Genomic DNA, 24,138 nt, shown 5'->3' with positions numbered 1-24,138 from the left:
GCAATTTGTGTAGAATGTTTAAAAGCTTGTTGAAAGTTATGCATTTCAAGATGCTATATACAGGTATGGCACCCATTATCCAGAATTCTTGGGACCTGGGGTCTTTCCGTAATCCGAATCTCCTACCTTAAGTCTGCTAAAAAAAAATATTTAAACAGTAATTAAACCCAATAGGATTGTTTTGGCTCCAATAAGGATTAATTATATATTAGTTGAGATCAAGTACAAGGTACAGTTTTATTATTACAGAGAAAAAGGAAACCATTTTTAAAAATGTGAATTATTTGATTAAAATGGAGTCTATGGGAGATGGCCTTTCTGTAATTTGGAACTTTCTGGATAAGGGGTCCAATGCATGTACTTATTTTACATAACTTATTGATATAGTGTTTTGCCACAACAAATTCTGTCTGCTGTAGCCAGAATATAACACACATATACAGCTGTTTTTGAGTTCTTCAGACAGTTCCAACCTGTTTCCTACAGGGGGCAGTAGATTTTCATTTTTAAAATTTCCCCCTGTGCAGGTGAAATTAAAAATAAGATATGTATGTTTATTTTCCCGTTGTTTTTTTTACACCTAGCTTCTATGAAGGCATTTCTGCTCATAAATTGCAGTTTTAACCTTGTCTAACCTGCTACTGTCTATCAGGCAGGCTGGTGGCAAACTTCATTGTAATCTCCAATAGTCCTTCTATTGTGTGATAACTAGAGCCAGGCCAAGTAGCACTGGCCCATGGCAATGATACTTACCCCTGTACTGCCAGGGCATCGGAACTGTGCACCTGCACCCAGTTGTGCCCCAGGTAAGTGCCTATGTTGCCACCCCTTTTTCATGACCCTGGTGATAACCCATGAGTAAGTTGTCTGAAATACATATTGCCTAGAGACCAAGAGGGTCATTGTCTTACATCTGTGGGGGCATAGTCAGATGAATATGATTGCAAATTGAATTTGTCCTTTCTAGGTTGTCTCATATTCACTACACAGTGCCTAAAACTAGGTCAGCATAGATAATCTTGTCAGTAAATCAGTAAGAAAATCATAAAGTAAATGGCCCTTTAATAAAATAATAAAAGTATCACATCAACTCAAATAAAATCATCAAATTTATTATTTTTTTTCCTTTTTCTTTCCTTTTTTGTTAACAAAGAATTTTCAATGAGAAATGTTTAGGGCAAAGAGAATGTATGGAGCTTGGAGTGAGCAGGCACAGACAAAGATTCAACTTAATTCATGTAAATGTTCCAGGACTACACCGTTCCACATAAAACAATATCTTACTGACGCCGTGAGAACGTGTCCATAGCAGAGCTCCTTATTCCATGTGAGATTGGGCCTCTTGTGCCACAAACAACACCCTTGTTATTTTGCACAGGAAGGGTGTAGCAGATCCACTGTCCCAATTCTCTTTATCCTAGTGGGGGCAGAAGTCTTCCCGCTAATCTAAATGTGATCCTTAAGTTTCCATCTCTCAACCGCTGTATACTTGGGTCCCTATGACACGCATGATCTCCTTCTGGATTTTGGGGTCCTGAGTGTTAATGTTGGCATCCCCCACCTGTCCATCTTCATACCTATTTTCAAAGAGGAGGTATTATAACAGTAGCATAGAAAAATGTTGTAGTAATGAAAAAATAACAATAAATAAAGCATAAGGAAAAATTTCAGCAATGCAGGAACTAATCTTTAGGTGAGTCATTAATCTTTAGGTTGTGGCTCTGCAGCTACTATACCATTTAAGCTGATGTGGTGTGCTAGGAGTTGTATTTCCATAAAAGCTAGAAAGGCGCAGGCAGAAGATTCATTAAATGTGGAGGAGTCGGGCCAATGAAAGTCAATAAACATGGTGCAATAGTGAGGCCATATCTGCACTTAGTCATTTAAGTTACTCACACAAAAAAGAATCTCGTGCAGACGTGGTCAGACACAGGACAGACCCAGATATTTCCATGCTTCTGCAAATCCTTTGAAGTGATCACTAGCATTAAAGGTAAGTGATATGTTAGCTGTATAATATTGGAGACAGTAAAACAGTGCTGTCATAATGAAGGTGTTTTAAAAGTAATACAGTCAAACTCCAATTTTGTTTTCCAGGGGACCAGGAAACAAAAAAAAAAAAAAACAGAAAAACTTAAATTGGGAGTACATATGCAATAGTTCTATTGTGATGTCTATTCTAACAGTTAATCTATTACATTTGTGTATGTGGTGATTTTAAACAGATCAAGTCATTAAGGCATATTACCTTCACACAGTGCAATGCAGTTCAGATTCCTGCTCTGCAGGAAACGAGATTGGAGACATCGAGTCTATTAAGAAAAAAAAATACTGGTTATTAGAGATTGATAAATAAACTCTATGGGGCTGATTTACTAACCCACGAATCCGACCCGAATTGGAAAAGTTCCGACTTGAAAACGAACATTTTGCGTCTTTTTTGTATTTTTTGCGATTTTTTCGGCGTCTTTACGAATTTTTCGTTACCAATACGATTTTTGCGTAAAAACGCGAGTTTTTCGTAGCCATTACGAAAGTTGCGTAAAATCTGGCGATTTTTCGTAGCTTTAAAACTTGCGCAAAAAGTTGCGCTTTTTTCGTAGCGTTAAAACTTACGTGAAACTTCGCACCTTTTAAGTTTTAACGCTACGAAAAAGGCGGAACTTTTCGCGTAAGTTTTAACGCTACGGAAAAATTGGGCGATTTTACGCAACTTTCGTAACGGCTACGAAAAACTCGCGTTTTTACGCAAAAATCGTATTGGTAACGAAAAATTCGTAAAGACGCCGAAAAAATCGCAAAATACCGATCATTACGAAAAAAAAACGCAATCGGACTCATTTCGACCCGTTCGTGGGTTAGTAAATGTGCCCCTATGGTTGGCAGGGTAAATTGTTTACTGGCATTTTTCAGCTGCTCATAAATGGTCACACAACATGAAAGGATAGGTATCTTTCTGCGATTAGCGATAACTATTTTTATTTTGGCCTTTGGGCCAAATGATTGGATTAGCCATATATCGCCACCTTAGGTGGGCATATCGGGAGAAAGAGCCACTCATGATATATGGCTACCTTAACAGAAATGGCACCTTGTGCCTCATACCCTCTTCTTTTAGATTGGGCCCACTCTACCTCTGTATCTGTGATCAGTTATATTTTTGTATGTAATGTGTATGTTAGATGCATACACTTGTTTATTGTGCAGTGCTGTGGAATATATTGGCACTTTATAAATGTGTGTTATAATAAAAAATTATAAAGGAGGAGAGATAACAACAGAAAGAAAACACATCTTGAGTGGGGTTCTGTGCTTTGCTATACCAAATATTTTCCTTAAACCTAGGCAAGCAGTTTTGGGTGGTAAAGGTTTGCACTGCTTTGCAGAAATATAAGTTTATATTTGTGGAATGTGTGTCTGCATTTTCCAAATAAATTGGCGCTGGATAAAATTATTGTGCTATTATTGTGCATGCCAACATTTTAATTCCCACTGGCACCTTTATCAATAATATATATTTATTTATCATGATATACTCTTTGACTGTGTCATTTGTTAGAATGCTGGTTACAAATTAAAATCATCTGCTAGTTTTCTTTTCCCCTTTTTTTCTTCTCTCTAAACCAGTTTTCTGGAAAAAATTAATATTGTATGGCCCTAAATTAGGGTCAGTGAGCAATAAAAAAAACAAGAATCATTGAAACAAACTGAAGGGAGAAATAAGGGAATTATTTATCAATATTCAAAATTTTTCAATCATGAATATAAATAATGTTTAAAAAACACAAATGTTCATATTTATCGAGCACGTGAATGTAAAAAGCGCGCAAGGTCATGTAGAAGTCAGTGGGCTCTGTCCTAGATAATATTTTATTAGCTTTGCAGGTTGCAAAACAGATGTAAAAAATATGTATTCTTTAAATTCAAGGTTATTCAAACCAAGAAAAAAAAAAAAAAATTAGACAAATTTTTGATAAATAAGCCTCTTTGGGTTATGAAGTATACCCAGTCTACCCTTCACTGATACCTGTGGGATGGTATTCATTCGGTTGTATCTCTGTACCAACTCATCCTTGGATGGCATCCGGTGTTGCCCCTTTCCCATTCCTAGGGGCAGACACATTAGAGAGCAGTTAGGTCACACAAATAAAAAGTAATTTGTATGTCTATTTTGTGGCAAAAATTTGAGAAGGGCCCTTTCCTGAGCCATTACCAAATGGTAATGTCTCTGGTACACAAAGTAAGCTCTGAACAGAATGGGTTTGCTGAAATAGGAAAGAACTTCAACGGCCTGCACAGAACGCTGACCTCAAATTTGACACCTAGGATATAAGGGGGGAACATTATCTATGAGGCGGGCCTGATGCCCCACATCCCTGTTAATGGAAGTAACACTGAAGACAGAGGACCAACTTCATATCAATTCCTTTTGGTTTTAGAGTACAGATGTCGGACAGGTTGTCCAAATTTTATAAATATAATTAGAATGTTCAGTTGAATTGTATAATTTCAAATGTGAGACCTAAGTAGAAAACTTATGGCTATAATAAATGTAACCCAGAACACAATATCTAGCTTAGGTAGCTAGCTAAGGTAGAACATTGTTTACACTGGACCCCTTTTCTCAGCTTGGGCCTCATTAAGTAGAGGATCAAGGGAGAGGGTGTTGTGCAACAACATCTTACAGCTACTTCAAATGAGGTAGAAAGGATGTCTGTGGTTCCTAAACAGGTAACAAGGGTTATACTCACAGATATTTCAAGGTAGACATAAGATATATTTAAGGCAAACCTTAACCCTCGCACCACTGTGGAGATGGCCCTATGGCCAAATGATTGAATTACAGGTGTCAAGCTGTCGATGCAGTCCCTGATACAATGGAAAAATCAAACCTGCCTGATCAACACCTGGTCAATGACCTGACCAATTTTCAGCCAGATATTGGTCAGAGAAGCCCATCAGGGGCCCCATACACAGACAGATAAGCTGCCAAATTGGTCTGAAGGACTGGAATCGGCAGCTTAAATCTGCCCGTGTATGGCCACCTTAAGCCTGATTCCCTTTCAGTACTGTGGTCCCTTCACTTCAGGCCAATATTGCCTAAGGGACATTTAGCTATCAAGCCACTCCTAGAACATACTGTGACAAAGCTTATCCAATATCTACCTAACTCCCCACCTTCTCTAAAAGGATTGTCAGACAGAACTATTTTCTGGGCCTTGTTGACACCAGGCTACCCAGCACACATCCATTTGGGTCAGAAGATAGAGACCACAAAGGAAGAACTGATGCTTGCCAATCACTATATTAAAGTCAAACAGAAAGTGGTCACTGACTCAATAAACAAAAGATATTCCAATAAGGTATATATGATATACCAGGACTTTGCTACTAGGACATTTTTTATCTTACAGAGCAGTGCTGTCCAACTGGCTGCCTGCCCCCCCCCCCCCTCTCTGTGTGGCCCCCCACCTGTCTGGCTGCATTGATGGTTTACCTTTGTGTAAGCTTCAAATGGTATCAGTATTGAGATTAACTGGCCCCCTGCATTGCTCACACCTCAGATTCAGGCTGTAATCCCCCTGTATTGTTTAAACATTTAATCCCCTGTACTGTTCACACCTTTTATTTTCTGCATTGTTCACCCCCTGCAGTGTTCACACCTCAGGCTCAAATCACCCATATTGTTTACCTGTTCACACCTCAGACTGTAGGAGCAGTGCCAGCATTGTGTCACTGTATGTATTACCTGTCCTATACTGGCTGTGTGTATGGCACACACAGGCAGGGTAGGACAGGCAGAGTATGGCCCACACAGGCAGCATAGGGCAGGTAGATTATGGCACACACAGGCAGGGTAGGGCAGGCAGAGTATGGCACACACAGGCAGCATAGGGCAGGTAGATTATGGCACACACAGGTAGGGCAGGCAGAGTATGGCACATAGGCAGCATAGGGCAGGCAGAGTATGGCACACACAGGCAGGGTAGGGCAGGCAGAGTATGGCACACACAGGCAGCATAGGTCAGGCAGAGTATGGCACACACAGGCAGCATAGGGCAGGTAGATTATGGCACACACAGGCAGGGTAGGGCAGGCAGAGTATGGCACACACAGGCAGCATAGGGCAGGCAGAGTACTGCCTGTGTGTGCCATACTCTTCCTGCCCTATGCTACCAGCCATTTGGGTTTTTGCTGCGCTACCACCATTAATGTGGGCATGGTCTTAAAAGCTCTTGTGATAACATGGGTGTGGTTTAAAGGGGGAGTAGTCAAAACCGGCTTTCATTAGCGGCCCTCCACTATGTATACTAGAGAAATTCCGGCCCTCGGCACCACAGAAGTTGGACAGCACTGTTATAGAGGATTCCAGCCATAAGGATGCCCCCAAACGATATCAAAATCAATATCTTAGAAAAGTATATTTTATACACCTACAATGAAATTACACCTCAGTCATGACCAGACCACCACTCACAATAACACTTTCAGCCACTTGGATGAAAAATCTTCTGCTGATACCTTTTCCTTAACTAACAATGGGATTGCCACATGTAAAAACTTTGCATGCCGCGATACAGCATTATTGTGGGAAAATGCCTTCTGCATTTTTCCACAATTACACCAGATCATGACAGTAAAGTGTTTTATTTGCAACAATCTCCATGCTACAGAAAGAGATTTGTTTCCCATGAGTAGCGCAGATTTCCCCGGGTGTCAAACCTACTACTTGTCTGTCATTGCACTTATAAACAAAAATATTAACAAACCTGCCAAACCTCTAAATGAATCTGATAATGACTTAAAGCATGTGGCTAGTTACCATGAGAACTTATGTAGTTTAACAGTGTCATCCTACTTTCTACACATAGAAAGTACTACTAAACCATAATAAGCCAATGTTAAATTGGAAAGATAAACTGCACTTCCAGTAAAAGCTTCCCTAATCTGTTCTTTAGTAACAACGTAAACACTTAGCATAAATGATGAAATAAACTGACACCAAGCAACCATTGGAAACATGACTGTATCTGCAAGCTTGTGTGTGTAGATATGTATATATGTGTGTGTGAATATGTAAATTCATATAAATCTACATAATGTATTTAGATGTGTTTGAATAAAAGAATATGGGAGATAAATGAAAGCTATATACACTAACCTGAGTATCCAAAAGATATACTGGAGATGGGGCTCAGGTAGATACCCTTTCCATATGCAGCTCCATGCAGCTGAAGAGACAGAGAAATTCATGCAGGTAGTACAATTTCAATGCTCCATATTGAATATTTATGGTCTGTCCTGCACATAAACACTCTATAAGTGCTCCTTACAAAACAGACAACAAATATTACACTACACACAGTAATAGTGGTTGCTACATAGACAAACTAATTGGTGCATGACTTCTTTACCCACTCAACTAATAAGTTCTGTTGTTTTGTAATATACTGAAAGCTCAATTGAAAACCAGTGCTCACAGACAGAGTGGATGTGGCGTATACAACAGATCAAATGCAAACAAAATTACTGTACAGTAGAAACCATTTCCACTAAAACTGAACAAATAAATGAATTTATTCTTTTTGTGATTGTTAGACATTAAATTGACAAAGTTTCAGAGTTTGCAGTAAGCTAGACAATGTAAAGTAAGCAACTGGGCAGGTGGCTATACTTACTTTACATTGTCTAGCTTACTGCAAACTCTGAAACTTTGTCAATTTAATGGTCTAACAATGGATATGTCCTGATCCTTTCTGCCATGCTGCAAAATGACAATTCATGTTGAACTTGGATAGACAGAAGCGCAGTAAATTCAGTGATGTATAAACCACTACTAATTTATAGGTCAGTGACATAACTACGTGTCTATGAAGATTCTCATTCATCCAGTTCATGATATACAGAATCTAGTAGAATTAAGCTTAAAATTAAACTTTCTGAATTTTCTTGAAAACATTTCACCACTCATCCGAGTGCCTTCTTCGGTTCATCTGAGTGGTCTAGATGTTTTAGACTTAATTCTACTAGATACTGACATAAATACAAATTACTGAATCAAGCAGAAAAATATTTTTAGCCTTTACTCCATCCACAGAACCTTCACACAGAGAACCTATTTTGCAGACATGCTAAAACTCAGTAACAATATGGATCCCCACCAAGTACTTATAGTTCTAGTATCTAGAAGCAACTGGGTCTGCAGTCTTTCCTTTCTCTCTATAACATCTATAAGAAATTTGCACAAAGACCTGTAAGCCAACAAACAACATCAAGGGGCATTTTTTACCAAAGAGTGAAACAGGGCTTGCCACAATCTACCCCTCTCTATACATTTCTATGGTGTTTTAAAAGCATATTTATTAAAGGGTGAACTTACTTTCTCCTATTGATAAATGTGCCCCTAAAAATTCTATAGATATTAAGGAAGAGTTGTAAAATTTCTCTCTGATAGACTGTGGCAAGATTTGTTTCACTCTCTGATTAATATGACCAGTGATATTGATACTTTGAGGGTCACTCAGACTGACACACACACACACTTTTTAGATCGCTATGCAACAATATTTTAATGCAGAAATATATACAATCATTTAGAATTCAGCTAAATGATTTACCTGCAGTTTGGTGTAGGATGCATTCACCAAACCATTCCGAAGGATGGAGTGCCAGTTCTCAATATGAGAGCCGCTGGAAAGATAAAGAATTATCTTCTTGATAAGTTAAAAGGTCTGAGATATTATGATGTATAACTTGCCTCTTTACATCACTTCTTCAATCATATGCCATTATAAACACTGTCCCTTCACTTCCACCCAACACCTTAATGGGAACTTGATCTAAAATAACTTCCAGTGTGCCCAAGACTACTGCATTACAAGTATATTTTAACTGGTCTTTGTAGGGTTTGGCATATATTATATGATGGATACAACTTGCAGGGGGAAATAAAAACATAAAATAGGAAATTACAAAACCATAAAATTTGTAAATCTTACATCACTTTCAAACCTTGCTTTGGTTTTGTGGGTCAGAAATCTAAAGCACACTATAAATCATTCACATCAATTAGCAAGGTTAGATACAGCACTATATCCTACAAGTGCAGTTTTAAGTGAACATCCTTCTTCTTTAGAATATTGTCATGCATCTGTAGCATATACCTGGAACATTTGCCAAGTGCCCATGGCAAAAAACTCACTAATATTATAATTCACATTTACTGGCATTTTTATTCCATACATTCTGTATATTGCATTCTGCTCTGCTTTCTGTGGATTATTGCTCTTATACTTTACAAAACTCCTTTCATTGCATAAAATCATCATTTGCAACCCAAATCCATTTCATCTAATGTTTTGTGCCCTGCCACCCCCCCCCCAACCAGTTTCCTCCCTCTCACTGAAAGGCGAATGTGCTTCCGTAGAGTTTCTTGGCAGTTCGAAATCGGGCCTCCTTGGCAGGGGGGCTACTGAGCAGCAAAAACTGGTGGGACGTGTGCATGAACTTCAGCTGCTACCAGCGGAGGTATAAGAGAGAGGGGGTACAAGGGAGAGGTAAACGGAGGAGAGGGTAGGTGGGGAGAAAGAGGGTAAATGAAAAAAAAGTGGTATTTAAGAGAATGTAAAAAAAATGTGGCAGTGGTACAAATAGAGAAAGTGCAGAGCAAAAATTAAAGAAGCCAGTGTTATAGAAACACGAGTATAAGAGTAAAGATCAGATTGTGTGTGTGGTGAGTGATATACGAATTTGGTGTAATAAGGGAAAGGATTTTCAGAGGGAAAAAAAAGAGAAATGGGAGAGAAAGGAAACATTTATGTAGCACATCCAGTAGAAATACACTGCATAATTATACAAGTAGCACATATTTCTGCTTAGAACAACCCTTTCTCTAATACTCATTCACAGACCTTATAGGTAATGGAAATCCTATTATACAGTATTTCTAATATCTTATAACAGCTGTGTCTATTTCTCAGTATAGACTTTTAACAGCTTTGTATATACAACATGCTCTTAAATCCTTTTAAAAGCTACCTAACGCTAACTTTTACGTGCTGTAATTCTATAATAAACGTACATTTCATCATTTGGGGGACGTACTATGGATAGATTTATATATTAGACTCCATCAAGTTCTGAGGAATTAATTTATGTGTGTTATCTGGATATAGATATTAGAAGACTGAGTTGATCTTTGAACTATTAGTTTGGTTAACATGATCTTTTTCTCTGGTTTAGGTTAGATACTGTGCCCATGGACATTAATGCGTCAGTGAAATATATAACTCTTATTTTTTACTCTGAGACATCACCAAGAGACAACAAAATATATATCAATGTATATTAAGTTCTTATGAATGATGTTCTTGTGTTCGTTGATTTATGCTGTTTTATATGTATCCAATTAGACAACTGCCTTTGCTGCATATTCTCATTTTCAGTTAATCAGTTTATAAACCTGTTATTTAATAGGTCTTAATCATCACCAACCAAGAGAATTCAAATACTTACCCTACTGAGGGGTAGCTTAACAATGTGGGATCTGTTACTGGAAATTATCCTATATTGAACGGTAAAAGAAAAGTTAGGACGATGATGTGCACAATAAAAATATTCTGGCTACAAGAAATGAACTATTAGAAGAAAGCTAGTGTAAGTTGTGTTACTAGAAAGAACCAATACAGCAACCTGCCTGTAGGGTTAATTTACTAAAGTGGTATGTCAAGGTCCCACACTGAAACTCAGCAAGTACAAACCAAGAAACTAGGCCACTTACTTTCAGTGTTTCAATTCCTTATCTGGCCACACAGGGTAGCAATATAATCAGCCAGGGCTCTCAAATTCCTTTGATAGAGTGGACCATTTTCTATTACAAAATATTTTGTCAATGAGTATAATGTGTTTTGTCATTTACATGAAACCATACCTTGTATTTATTCCAAATGTTTACATTTGTTAATGCTACCTGACTTAAACTATTGCTATATTATAGAGTAAATCACTATAGATAATCTTTAGCTTCAATCTGTTGTTGCAAGTTGATGCAATTAGAAGTAGGACATCTACACCACCATAGCAAATATAGAAGGTAAACTCCAGCCCTTGGTTGAAATCCCCCAGGAGGTACACATTCTGCCCACTGAGTGATTGTTTTGTATTGGTCCCACTGTAAATTCTGTATTCCTGGGAAAAACAAACCTACCTTAATATGTCTAACTTCTCTGAATAGAAACCCTCTGAGCTCCCACCTTTTCCACAAAATTTAAAACACATACCTGCATTTGATTTATCAACATTACTGGAATATTGTACATGCACAGTTACTATTTCAATTATCTGATGACTGTGCAAAAAAAAAAAAAAGGTTGAGGTAATCATATGATAAGTAGATGGAACTGTAGTATTGCAGCAAGTACAGATAAAATAAATGAGACTTTAGACTAGACTTTAGAAGAAATAAATCACTGATAGAAGGGAAAAGGTATCGCCCTCCTGTACTTTAGATTCAACTAGTAAGCAGAAGACATTTAATAGTGGAATTTTGAGACTGATTTTTTCTGTTAAACACATAACATATTAAAGAAAGACTGGATTACACCATTGCCTCTGTAGTAGATGTACACTATAATATAGAATACATTGTACCATTGCAGCAGAGGATGGGCCAGTGGGTCAAGTCTATCCATCTGCTTCTTGATTTCCAGATAGGAGCCCTAAAGAAAAAAAAAGTCAGATTGTTATTAAAGTGCATTATGCTTTACCGCTTCTAGTTCCAGTTTCATTTTACCTGGGTCATTTCTCGGATGGACATAACACTGTCTAGTGCTTTCTGTAGGCGCTCATAATTCTTTTTCTGTATTGAAGGAAAGACAAATGTCAAATGTAACAGTGGCTAAAAGGTGGTCATTATCATGGCCAGAACTCTCTATACATGAACTAATATGTGATTTCAAACTATACAAATGAACTAAATGATAGGATATGTATTTCCTTATATAATCATGAACCTAGCACACTAAAAACTGCCTCTCTATACACTTTAGTGTGAAGCACTTAGACCCTGCCTGTGCACCCAATAGCCAACTGATAGTTGGTTTCTCAAGTGAGAATCATTTAGCCTGTGGGTAACCCCCCCATGAAGCGGCAATTTTGCTGCTGGAAATCACGCCAGCTACTGTATACATAATATATGGATCACCCCTGCAATGCAAACTGGGAAATTTGGGGATGATTATATATCCATTTATGTTATATTCTGCATTATTACATTTTAATTCTAGTTACACTTCAAGCTTGGTTGTTTTGCTGTTCTCTTTAACACAAGGTCGGATTGACCAACCAGAGGATCTTCCATTGGTCCTTACCATAGGTCAGTTCCAATCAGCTTATCCTGGAACCTCATATATATAAAGTATCTAGTAGAATTAAGTCTAAAACAACTGGACTTTTCTGAGTTTTTCTTGAAAACGTTTCACCACTCATATATATAAAGTTTTATTGTTGGTTTACTACACCTGTGAAACCTGTAAGTGCCTGTTGTTGGGTTGAAGAATACCCAGTCCGATGCTGCTTACATACATTTAACTCTGCTAATGGATGCCATTTTGAACATATCATGTGCCAGTGGTACCCTATCACACCTGAGATCCTGCTATTAACTAGCACAATTTGGCCTCCATACTTTCAAAACATCTCAGCAGTGCTGCCATGAACAGCATGAAGTTTAAAATGGTTAAACTGTAAGATCTTTGAAATAGTGATCTCTTAATGTAATATGTTAAGACATATTAATGATGTCTTATACAGCATGTAATTATTATTTCTGTACTGTATTCTTGTAACACCGTTAAGCCCTGTGGAACAGTATAAACATTTGATTAACATTTTACTGTATAAGGAAGACATGCATAGTTACCTTAGGGTTGAAAGCTAGCGTTTTAGGGTCATTAGGATCCACCACAGATGGATAGGGCTCAAATATAATACTTTTTCTTGGTGACTCAAGTGCAGCTCGACACATTGCAACCAACAAGCCAACTACCTAAAGTATAGAAGAAACACCATTTGTTTGTTTATGCTTATAATGCATAACACTGCAGTGAACATTTAAAATCATATATAAAGGGGGGCCTCAAAATAAACTTTCTACCTCTGCTCCTGTTGCAACTTCTTCAGCCGCCCCAGACATCACTCCCAGAGTGTAGAACGAGAAGACACAGAGCTCCCGGGTACACACTGCTGGCTGAGGGACAAAGGAAATAAGGAACATTACGACATATAAAAAGAGGAGGGTAAGCAGAAACAGCAGACAGAAATGGCACTGAGAATGCAAGTGGAGGAGGAAAAAGATAACAGGATTTTAAAAAGGCATAGTATAGAGAAGAAAGAAATCAGGCATGAGCATGGTATACAAATATGTGAGCCAGCTTATATTACAAGCCAAATATTATACAGTAACACTGGATTCATAAACATCTAATATGCAACCTAATAGGCAATAAATATCCAGAAATATGGGTGGAATTCACCATGGTGTATAGTAACATAACCAAATGTTTCTCATCCTTCACAATGCATAGCAACCAATCACCTTTTAGTGTTCTAGTGCAGTAATGGTTCAATGGTGCAATAATGAAGTAAACATGGTTACCAAACAGAAACAAACTTTGTCCATATTACTAAATTACTCCTAGGGGCTGATTTACTTACCCACGAACGGGTCGAAATGAGTCCGATTGCGTTTTTTTCGTAATGATCGGTATTTTGCGATTTTTTTGTATGTTTTGCGATTTTTTCGGATTCTTTACGAATTTTTCGTTACCAATACGATTTTTGCGTAAAAACGCGAGTTTTTCGTATCCATTACGAAAGTTGCGTAAAAAGTTGCGCATTTTTCGTAGCGTTAAAACTTACGCGAAAAGTTGCGCATTTTTCGTAGCGTTAAAACTTACGCGAAAAATGCGCAACTTTTCGCGTAAGTTTTAACGCTACGAAAAATGCGCAACTTTTTACGCAACTTTCGTAATGGATACGAAAAACTCGGGTTTTTACGCAAAAATCGTATTGGTAACGAAAAATTCGTAAAGAATCCGAAAAAATCGCAAAACATACGAAAAAGTCGCAAAATGTTCATTTTCAAGTCGGAACTTTTCCAATTCGGGTCGGATTCGTGGGTTAGTAAATCAGCCCCCTAGTCTCATACAGAATTCTGTTTCATACAAATTAGAGTTGATGATGTTACTTGAGATGTATAAACTGCTGCTTAATGCCATGTATTTGCAAACCTTTAACACTTTATACACATGACCTAGAACTGCTTCATACATAGCGATATTGCTGATTAACTAGCCCTGTAAAATTTTTAATCTTGAAAAGTCTAATGCTCTGATTGGCTAGTGGTTAGATTATCGATATAAAGCTATGACTGAATATTATCGGGGCATACAGGACAGAAGGGTGATTCGGCTCACAAGAGCTGATCTCATTCATGTAAATAACCATTTGTGTATATATATATATATATACAAACCACAAGGTCTTGACAAAGGCCCAAGATGGGGGCCGAAACATTGACCTATTTCTCCATGTATTAAGTTTTATATATTTCAATAAAAGCTAATTTTTAAAGGATTCCCAGTGTGCACCGCTATACCTGTGGACTTTATATATATATATATATATATATATATATATATAACTGTATGTATAACTGCATATACTTACCTTCAGCATGGATGCATTCTGGAAGACATGCTGCTCATCACATACTACACAATACTCATTTAGAGTAGGGAGACGCTGCTCTGCATATTTCATTATCTGCAGAAAGAAGAAATAGTAAAAGACAGATCTGGGAAAAAATCAAATGGATTGTGTACGAGGCTGTTAGTTGAATGGCTGGGAATTTACAATGTATAAGACCAACATGATCTAAAAGCTTGGACAGTATTCCAGCATTTATCTCCTTCCAGTGATATTTTTAAAGATCTATAGGATATATTAGCAATATCTGGATGACTGAAGCTTGTTCATCCTTAGGCTTGGTACCCCATGACATTCATACCAGAATACCAAGCTTGAATACAGTTTAATAGATCTGCTTCACAGTTTTTCAGAGCACACAAGTAGGCATAAAAATAGCTTCTAGCTATAGGTAGTATCTTCCAGCATATACTGTATTGTTTAAGTAAGCTTCGAGATTTAAGGCCCTACAGCAGGGATCCCCAACCTTTCTTACTTTTGAGCCACAGTCAAATGTAAAAAGACTTGGGCAGCAACACAAGCACCATAAAAGTTCATGGAGATGCCAAATAAGGGCTAAGATTGGCTATTAGGGGCCTCTATGCACACTATCAGCTTACAAGGGGCTTTATTTGGTAGTAACTCTTGTTTTTATTCAACCAAAACTTGCCCCCAAGTCAGGAATTCAAAAATAACTACATGGTTTAGGGGCACTGAGAGCAACATCCAAGGGGTTGGGGGGCAACATGTTTCCCCTGAGCCACTGGTTGGGGATCACTGCCCTACAGCATCCAATCAACAATTATTTCTGTCAGTCCACTACCAGAAAGGAATTCTTGAAAATTAGCCTGAAGTGACCCAAAACCTTACCTGCACCAGAAAACCATACTCCAAAGTGGGGACTGTTTTACAGTGTCCGCTGACCTGTATGGAGGACAAAAGCTATAAATATTTTACATATATGTCAGCACACAAATTTGAACCAGCCTCTCTGACCTCTCTGAGAGGTAGGCAAAATGTTTTACTTTTAAAGTACATGTAAACCCTATCTTTTCCTACCATGTATATAAGTTGTGCACATCTCCCCCACCCAAACCACACCACTTGTATTACATATATCCCCTCCATTTGCCAGCACCATCACATTTCCCTAAAACACATAGCAGCTTTCACCAGGCGGCCATTTTCCCTCTCACCCATCATCAGAGACATTTACATCTGCAAAAAGCGCATGTTCTCGGCATCTTCATGCAATGAAGAATGCAGCCTTACACAGGCAGAGTTTAATTTGATAAAAGGTCCTGCTTGGATTGTGCCCTGTAATGGTTAAACTGAGCTCAGGGCAGGAGGTTAGGAGAAAAAAACATGTTTCTCCGGCAGAGTGCACAACTAAAGCAAAGGTTTCTAAAGTAAAGGTTTCTATCCATCTCTTCATTGGCTGCTAGACTGGAGGGTATGTTTCGTAACTTGAGTTGAGAATAACTGAGCATGCCCAGTAAGCCATGAGCCAAAGTCAGTTCCTAAGGGAGGGGGGTGAGTGGGTTAGAGGAGGAGAAGGAATCCTAAGTGATTAAGGGGATGCTGCAGCCTAACTAATAGCCTTTGAACAACCAGAGTGGCAGGTAATAAAACAGTTTAAAGAGACTGTTCACTGATTACATATTTTTGTGGGGATGTTCTTTAAGGTCAGAAAAAAATAGTTGCAGGGGATGCAGCACAATTATTTAGTTTGCAGGACAGGGACATACCGAAAACTTTACACCAGCGATGGGGATGAAAACTGCTGTGAGTTGCTATACCCAGGCAGACAAAGAAGAAGAAGATATGCTACTGTTTTTCTCTTATGTGCCATAAAAGTTAGATTGTGAATTTGCAGCCTCAAAATTCAACATGTATATAGCCGCTTTTGTATCTTAATCAGTTATACAACCTATTTGTACTGTTGCGATGTTACTTGGACATATGACTGCTAGCTTTTGTACATTTTTACCTTGCCTGTCTCACATATTGACATTCTTGTGTTTTACATTTTACCTGGGTTGTAGGGTTGTGACTTCCATATAGCTCAGACTTGGGGTTTCTTAGAGTGCATGATACTGATCTGTTCATAAGACGAGGACCACGGAGATCTGAACCAGTAAGACCACTCCTAAGGTCTGACCCTGTAAGACCACTTCGAATCACAGAGTCTTGAATTCCTGGAAAACTAGGAGATCTACAAAACAAGAAACACACATACAAATGGCAACAAACAGACTGTGCAGTGAATTGAATGAACTGGGAATAGAAATACAGGAAAAGAGACATTTGTGAAAAAGAGATGCATAACACAATAAAATATGGACTTACAAAACATGACATGTTTTAATAACTTTAATTTGGGTGTATTTATGCTACTTATTTCATCTAATTTTGTGTTCTGAGAAACAAGTCTGTTAAACACTGCTTTGGGAAGCAAGTTATTACAAGCCTTCCTCTATTTACTGAAATAGTTATGCAACAGCCTAATCATGTTTCATGGCTAAAATAGGAATTCAGTCTCCTGTAATCACTCTTATTTTGCCTGTGCCCACCTCATTGATATTTACACACCATAGAGAGGCTCTCACTTCTGTAAAGTTTGTCATTCCCCCTCTGTTTGATGACCAGCTAGAATAAAACTTTACAGTTCCCTATGCTTATTTTATTGTTATTTAATGGTATTACTGTCTGGAAATGTGTTTAACCAAATGCAAGCAAACAGTGAAGCATTTAGATGATTCAAGGTGCTTAGCCTTTATATTATGTTAATCCTCTTATCAGATACCAGTAGAACCCTTTGAGAGGAAGAACTATAAGATAGATCATGTGCTGCTAATATTACAAGGGAAAGTACAACTAAAGCTGGCCATACATGTACAGATTTTAAGGTCCCCATACACGGGCCGATTATAGCTGCCGATACCGGTCCCTTGGACCGATTCGGCATCTTATCGGCCCGTGTAGGGGCAGAACCGAGGGGCCTGGCCGACCGATATCTGGCCTGAAATTGGCCAGATATCGATCGGCCAGGTTAGAAAATCCAGTCGGATTGGGGACCGCATCGGCTCGTTGATGCGGTCCCTGAACCGACTGCCCCATTGCCGCGTGCAGAATTCGATCGTTTGGCCCCAGGGCCAAACGATCGAATTCGCCTACATGCCTCCCCGATATCGCCACCCGTAGGTGGGGATATCGGGTGAAGATCCGCTTGCTTGGCGACGTCACCAAGCGAGCGGATCTGCCCGTGTATGGCCAGCTTTAGTCTTTAGATAAGCATTCGGATATCAATCATTTCTTTAAATGCAATGATCTAAAACTAACAAATTTATTGTAGGATAAAGTACTTAAAATAACAGATCGGATGATGTTCTAAACATAAAACAATTGGCAGACAACAATCGTACAAAAGTGATGTCCCAGCAATGTATTGCAGGTCACCCAAGGCTATGGTCAGATACACAATACATGAATAGATTTTATAGTAATCTGACCAAAATTTTCTAACCTGTCCAATCGACTAAATGACCGATTGCCATGGTATGAAAATTAACGGGATGATAATTCAGATCCCACATACGGTCTTAAAATCACATGATTATATCGGTGCATGTAAAGCCAGCTTAAGAAAAGCTAACATGGTTATAGATGTCCTCTATTATCTACAAGTACTTATTTCAAGTTATCCAGTCTGCTGATAAGGTGTATGTCAAACAGGTATTGTTGTTATCTAGAAGGGAAGTCATTATGCTACCTTTGAGAACAATAAAAAATAACTGCTAGCCAGTTACAAGTAGCAGCTCCTTTTCTCCTTATATGGCATAAGAGAATCAGCAAAAATGTAGGGCTTAACATATTTATGTTCAGAAGTGTAACCATTTTTCCTACTGTTATGTAAAAGGATATGTGTATGCTATATGGGAGCCCTAAACATTTTTCAAACTCATTAAGGTAAGTAATGCTTTTTATGGTGTTTCTATGCTGCATTATCTTCAATCATTAAATATACTCATATTGCATTACTTTCTGCAATCCTGAGCTAGATAAAATCTGGAGCAAGGGAGTGTTTCTTGACCTACATAGGTAACCAAAATATTTTGTTAACAGTAACATTTAAAGAGGGATATTTTTCAAATTTATAGTAAGAAGCAATATAAAATGGAATAGTTAAATGGCCAATATTAATTTAATACTGTTTGCCATTTCAAAAATCCCTTTCCATATCTATCCATCTGACTAGATTGCAGATTAAAAGAACAATGTTAAAGTTTAGAAAATTCTAAAATAATAATTTTTAGATGTCAGAAACAGGACATGGATGTACTTTAGGCCCTGTACATGTCCCAAGCAGAAAATGCTAAAACTGCATAAGTTTCAGACAGTACAGTATGTACTTCAATGTAAAAGCTAAATCCTGCAGTGCATGATAGTTACACTTCATCTGAAACAAACTGCTCACAAGGAAATGGAGATCCAGAAGAGTGATGTCATAAAATGTAATGGATTAGAAAGAGAATGCACACTGAGATGGCAGGAGAGAGTGTTCTGTGACAGATGAGACCCTCACTTGGGCACCGGTGAGAAGATGCTCAGCCCAGCTCGGAATCTTTTGATGCTTCCACTGACTCTGAGCCATCGAAGACGCCTTTCTTGCTGTGAGCGAAGAACTTCATTGCTCAGATACCGCCACTGATGGGAGGAAAATAGGGACAAAATCCTGTAGGAAAAAATGGGTCAAGAAAGCAAGGAGGTTGAAATATTATAAACACAAGACAAAGATATTGGTATTAAAAAAAGGTTTCAAGAGAATGATGGGAATAAAAAAATGAGGGAGACTGATGCAGAATACTGATACGACAAGGAACTAAAAAGGAACAAAGGGAAGCAAAGAAATTTGAAGGTGAGAGGAGCTGATAGATGGGATACGGTGAAACAGATTGAGAAAAGTGATTATTTACAGGTGGTTGCTGGTTATAATTTTAATAGGGACCAGAATGGAAGAGAAGAAGACATTAAGACATTGGATTGAAATTCTGAGCCGTTATACAGTTCTATCTAGTTAACTTTACACTTCAATTTTCTATCTAACCTCACTCCTCTGCTTTGTTGGCTGCAACCCACTTCAAACTCACTTCTTTAACTGAATTCCAAGTCCAAAATCATCCCTGTTTGATGGCTGAAATACATCAATTGTAGGTTCTGTAGAGAGAAAACCAATATGAGAAGCACAAATGACAATAAATCAATAAAATACAAAAATAAAACCATAATATATATTACAATATGAATTGCCACATATGAGGCTCTTATTTTAAAACAATACACTCAGTCACTTATACAACTGTTTTCATTTATCTCCAACTATCATGCACACTTGGATAAACAGAGAAAAAGACTTTTTTTAAAAGCACACCTGTCACCCACACATAAAAAGCTGTATAATAAAAGTTCTTTTTAAATTAAACATGAAACACAAATTCTTTTTTTTTATTAAACCATCCATACCTGTTATAAAGGCATTTAAAAATCTTCGCTGTCAATAATTAATAGTCTGCCCTGTCTCTATGCCTGAAGCATAGAGGTGGGTCAGTCAATTACTTTCTATTCAGCACTTCCTAGATTTCACTGCCCTCCTCCACCCTTTATTGCATTTATTATTCACTTGCTAAATGATATGTGCATTTATGCATTTTTTTTTGTTTACCTTTGTTCTATGTCTGCCTCAGGCCACACTAATTTTCCATCTCACTTATTTTTAATCATGTTCTTTTCTTAATGATATCTGTTTATATGTATGTAAAAAGTGACACTGGCACATTCCTGTTGAAGGGATCCTGACATGATTTTTATGGTGCATTTTTTTCTAAATGACACTGTTTACATGGCAAATAATTCACTCTACCATTTAAAATGTTATTCTTGAACCAACAAATGTATTTTTTAGTTATAATATTGGTGTGTAGGCAGCCATCTCTGTGCATTGTGTCTGAGTCTGAGCTTTCAGCACTACACATTAGAACTGCTTTCAGATAACCTATTGTTTCTCATACTCCCATGTAACTGGAGGAGTCCCAAGCCAGACTTGGATTTCTTACTATTGAGTGCTATTTTTTTATCTTCCACTTTTAGCAATACAGGTGTCAGGGAGCTGCTATCTTGCTCCCTTCCCATTGTTTTGCTGATCGACTACTGGGAGGGGGTGACATCAATCAAACTTGCAGCTCAGCAGTAAAGTGTGACTGAAGTTTATCAGAGGACAAGTCACATGGCTGTGGCACCCTGGGAAATGAAGAATATGGCTAGCACCTTGTGAAATTTCAAAATGAAATATAAAATAATCTGTTTATGTTCTTGAAAAATGGATTTCAATGCAGGATTCTGCTGGAGAAGTTCTATTAAATGATGTGTTTTGAAAAAAAACATGTTTTTTCATGACAGTATTCCTTTAATTATATAAATAATGTCACTAACACTTTCAAAGGAGACCAAAATGCCCTCCAGCATTATTGGATGACTCCAATACTTTAACATGCCTTACTTCATTAAATCACAGTGAGCCCATAATGATGGCATCTTGTAGAAAGGGAGGTTGTAGATTAGTATGTATATTTCTATTTATATATCATTACTTGTGGACCCAGCACTGTACTTTAAACCAATACAATAATAGAACAGATAGAAATCAGTATAATAACAGAACATAAACAAATACAAAAATATATTTACTATTAAAATGAAGTGCTAAGTGATAAAAGAAAGGAGAACCCTGCCTTACAGACAGGCATGTAACAGTAGAGAAAGCAGACCCTGCTGCACAACAATTTCCCTCCCCAGCCACTTTAATATTGGAAAACTAGCACATCTGCCACAGCCAGCAGGCAGGCACACACACATAAGAGGGCAGGGGGGGGCGGGTTGTGGATTGTGCCAGGCCCCTCCAAAGTATTTTTTGCAGGGGGGCCCCGCAACTACTTGATATGCCACTGTGCACAGTTGTTACAATGTAATAAGACACTATTCCTGTCATTCATAAAATATCAACTTTATGGCAAGGTCGCCATTAGAAATCTTGGGACCAATTACGACTTAATGTCAATCCCCCTCACCAGTTATTGCCTTGCCTGCCCAGACATGGAAGATCCCAAACATTACTGCTTAAAAAAGAACATTTGGTGGACCCACAATGCAGGGATAGATGGTGAAATAATTGACTTGGGAGACTACTAATAGAAGGCTTTTTATTGGAGGTCTTATAACTTTATACTTATATAAGGTAGTTGATGTATTTTTGGAAAGGCTAAGTCCTCCTAAATCTTCATCCTCCACCTATGCCCCTACAGCAATCAATAACATTTTTATTGGGAGAATCAATTATTATTACGTGAACAGTGTAATATAGTAATAAAAACTATACCATAAAAATCATGGCAGAATCTCTTTAAAAGTCTGTATAAAAAAATATTTCTACCAGTGGAGGTACAAGGCTAACATAGCCTGCTAACACTGCATGCATGAGACGCAGAATCGTTTGATGTTTCCTCCAGTTGTATGTCACACACATTCACATAATCAGCAAATGTAGGCATTTGTTTCTTTTGCTTATGCATGTGCCCTAACGTGGCCATCTCCACCTGGAACTACTTCCCAGTGGGGGAAGCATTTCTAATGCTATAGATGGCCTATGTATAGAACACTATGTATATATTATATGGGACAATGTGTTTCAGAGGGATTTTAAGCTATGCACTTGTTTTACCAAAATTTGCGTGTAGGCGGCTTGCTGAATTAAATATCATTGTTTCTTTAGCATGAAACTCTATCAACACTTAATTTTTTATAGCTAGCACTTGGGCTACAGCTGTGCGGTAATGGATAGGAGGATCTTATATTGCACTATTGTAGTTATACACAACAATGTGTATGTAACTTGGTAAGGGAAGAATATTTGTTACATTATAAAAGTGTTTCTGGTTACGGTTCTATAGGTATATCACGTCACCTTTTACCCCTACAAGGCTACTGAAGACTGGAGACACTGGGGTTCATGAGGAGACTCCCAGCCTCTCCCTGTTCTCTTGTCATAACAGGTCTGTTGTAAACAAGTAACAACACTGCCAAATAACACACAAGGACTCATTTACAAAAAATGGGGAGTAAGGCAAAGTGATAGAAACATGCAGGTGATTTGTTATTCCACAGACAAGATATCCATACTTTTTCCATGTCCTGGATATATGCTTTAGTTAGGAACAGGAGGAATGATATGCTTTTAAGTGGTCCAGGTGGTGGAAAGTTACTGTACATACCAGCCCAAGCCTTAGCTGGCGATTATTACAGAGAAAAAGGAAATCATTTTTAAAAATTAGAATTATTTGCTTAGAATGGAGTCTATGGGAGATGGCCTTTCCATAATTTGGAAATTTCTGGATAACGGGTTTCCGGATAAGCGTTCCCATACCTGTACTGCAGGAGATGTGCTCTCCATCTCTATTCTGCCATCAGTAAAGAATCTGTGAAGGTCAGAGGACCTCAGTCACAAAGCTCACTATTGTTAATAGCCATTCAGCTAATTTCTCCACTATTTTACCCTAAAGTGTGCTATAAAATAGCAATATGCAATACAGGAGTCATATATTCAAACCTCCCTCCAGCAACAGATTTTAAAACATTTGTAGTTACTTTTTGCCTTTGTTATGTATCGATTGTTGAAGAAAGCATGCAAGAATCAAGAACGGAATAATTATTATTGATAAGTTATATAATTAGACTGGGAGGGGAAAAGGCCACTCACCAGGACCGTCCAAGTACTGTGAAAGAGAGAAGCGCAGGCGTAGTACAATTGGCTCTGTTCGAATTACTTTCCAGGCTGTAGCTACCTCTTCCTGAAAAAGAATACACATGTGCAGGATTAATGGTGTATAAAAAAGTGTATAAAAAGAGGTAAAAGAGATAAAGAACTATAGAAACTGGAGAAAGAGCAGTGGAATAACAAAAAATAAAAAATATATGGGACAAGTACAATGAGCAGAAAGAATGAAAATAAGGGTGGAAAGGTGGAAGGGGTGGCGGCTTGGAGCCAGTACTTCTCCAATGTTTAGGTTTTTTAATTTGACAGTTAAGATGTTAAAACAGTTAATGGCTGTTCCAGTCAACAACACTGGTGCCCTACAGGATTTCAGGCATGTTACATCTCTGTGGGAGGAGTGGCCTAGAATAGGGTCAATTTATGTGCCTTGGTGGTAGGTTTTGTGGCATTTGTCTAAGGGCATTTTGTCAAAGGGCATTACAATGAAAAATGACAACAAGAGAGGCTAGTGAGAAATAAAAAAAATCAATAATCAATTAGTCAGTCAATCAAAGTCTTTACTTCTTTGT

At 38.0% G+C, this 24,138-nt stretch overlaps 1 protein-coding gene across 4 annotated transcripts in view; it reads right to left on the bottom strand.

The window, feature by feature from the left end:
* Window positions 1–1,046: 1,046 nt before the first annotated feature.
* Window positions 1,047–24,138, bottom strand: part of parp6 (poly(ADP-ribose) polymerase family member 6) — a 36,591-nt gene continuing 13,499 nt past the window's right edge. Inside the window, exons 6-23 of one of the 4 annotated variants that reach the window (XM_012965846.3) lie at window positions 23,555–23,645; window positions 19,896–19,962; window positions 19,331–19,480; window positions 16,780–16,960; window positions 15,616–15,669; window positions 14,728–14,823; window positions 13,154–13,246; window positions 12,920–13,045; window positions 11,792–11,857; window positions 11,650–11,717; window positions 10,516–10,564; window positions 9,404–9,513; window positions 8,619–8,691; window positions 7,163–7,232; window positions 4,028–4,107; window positions 2,249–2,312; window positions 1,897–1,981; window positions 1,047–1,577 (exon numbers count right to left, since the gene is read on the bottom strand). In XM_012965846.3, coding sequence (XP_012821300.1) covers window positions 1,475–1,577; window positions 1,897–1,981; window positions 2,249–2,312; window positions 4,028–4,107; window positions 7,163–7,232; window positions 8,619–8,691; window positions 9,404–9,513; window positions 10,516–10,564; window positions 11,650–11,717; window positions 11,792–11,857; window positions 12,920–13,045; window positions 13,154–13,246; window positions 14,728–14,823; window positions 15,616–15,669; window positions 16,780–16,960; window positions 19,331–19,480; window positions 19,896–19,962; window positions 23,555–23,645 — 1,626 coding nt within the window. In that variant the 3' untranslated portion in view covers window positions 1,047–1,474. 4 annotated transcript variants of the gene reach the window in all.

This window comes from Xenopus tropicalis, chromosome 3 (assembly GCF_000004195.4).
Source record: "Xenopus tropicalis strain Nigerian chromosome 3, UCB_Xtro_10.0, whole genome shotgun sequence".
NCBI lineage: Eukaryota > Metazoa > Chordata > Amphibia > Anura > Pipidae > Xenopus > Xenopus tropicalis.
Note: the sequence above shows the minus strand (reverse complement) of the source record. Positions and strands in the feature narration are given on the sequence as shown.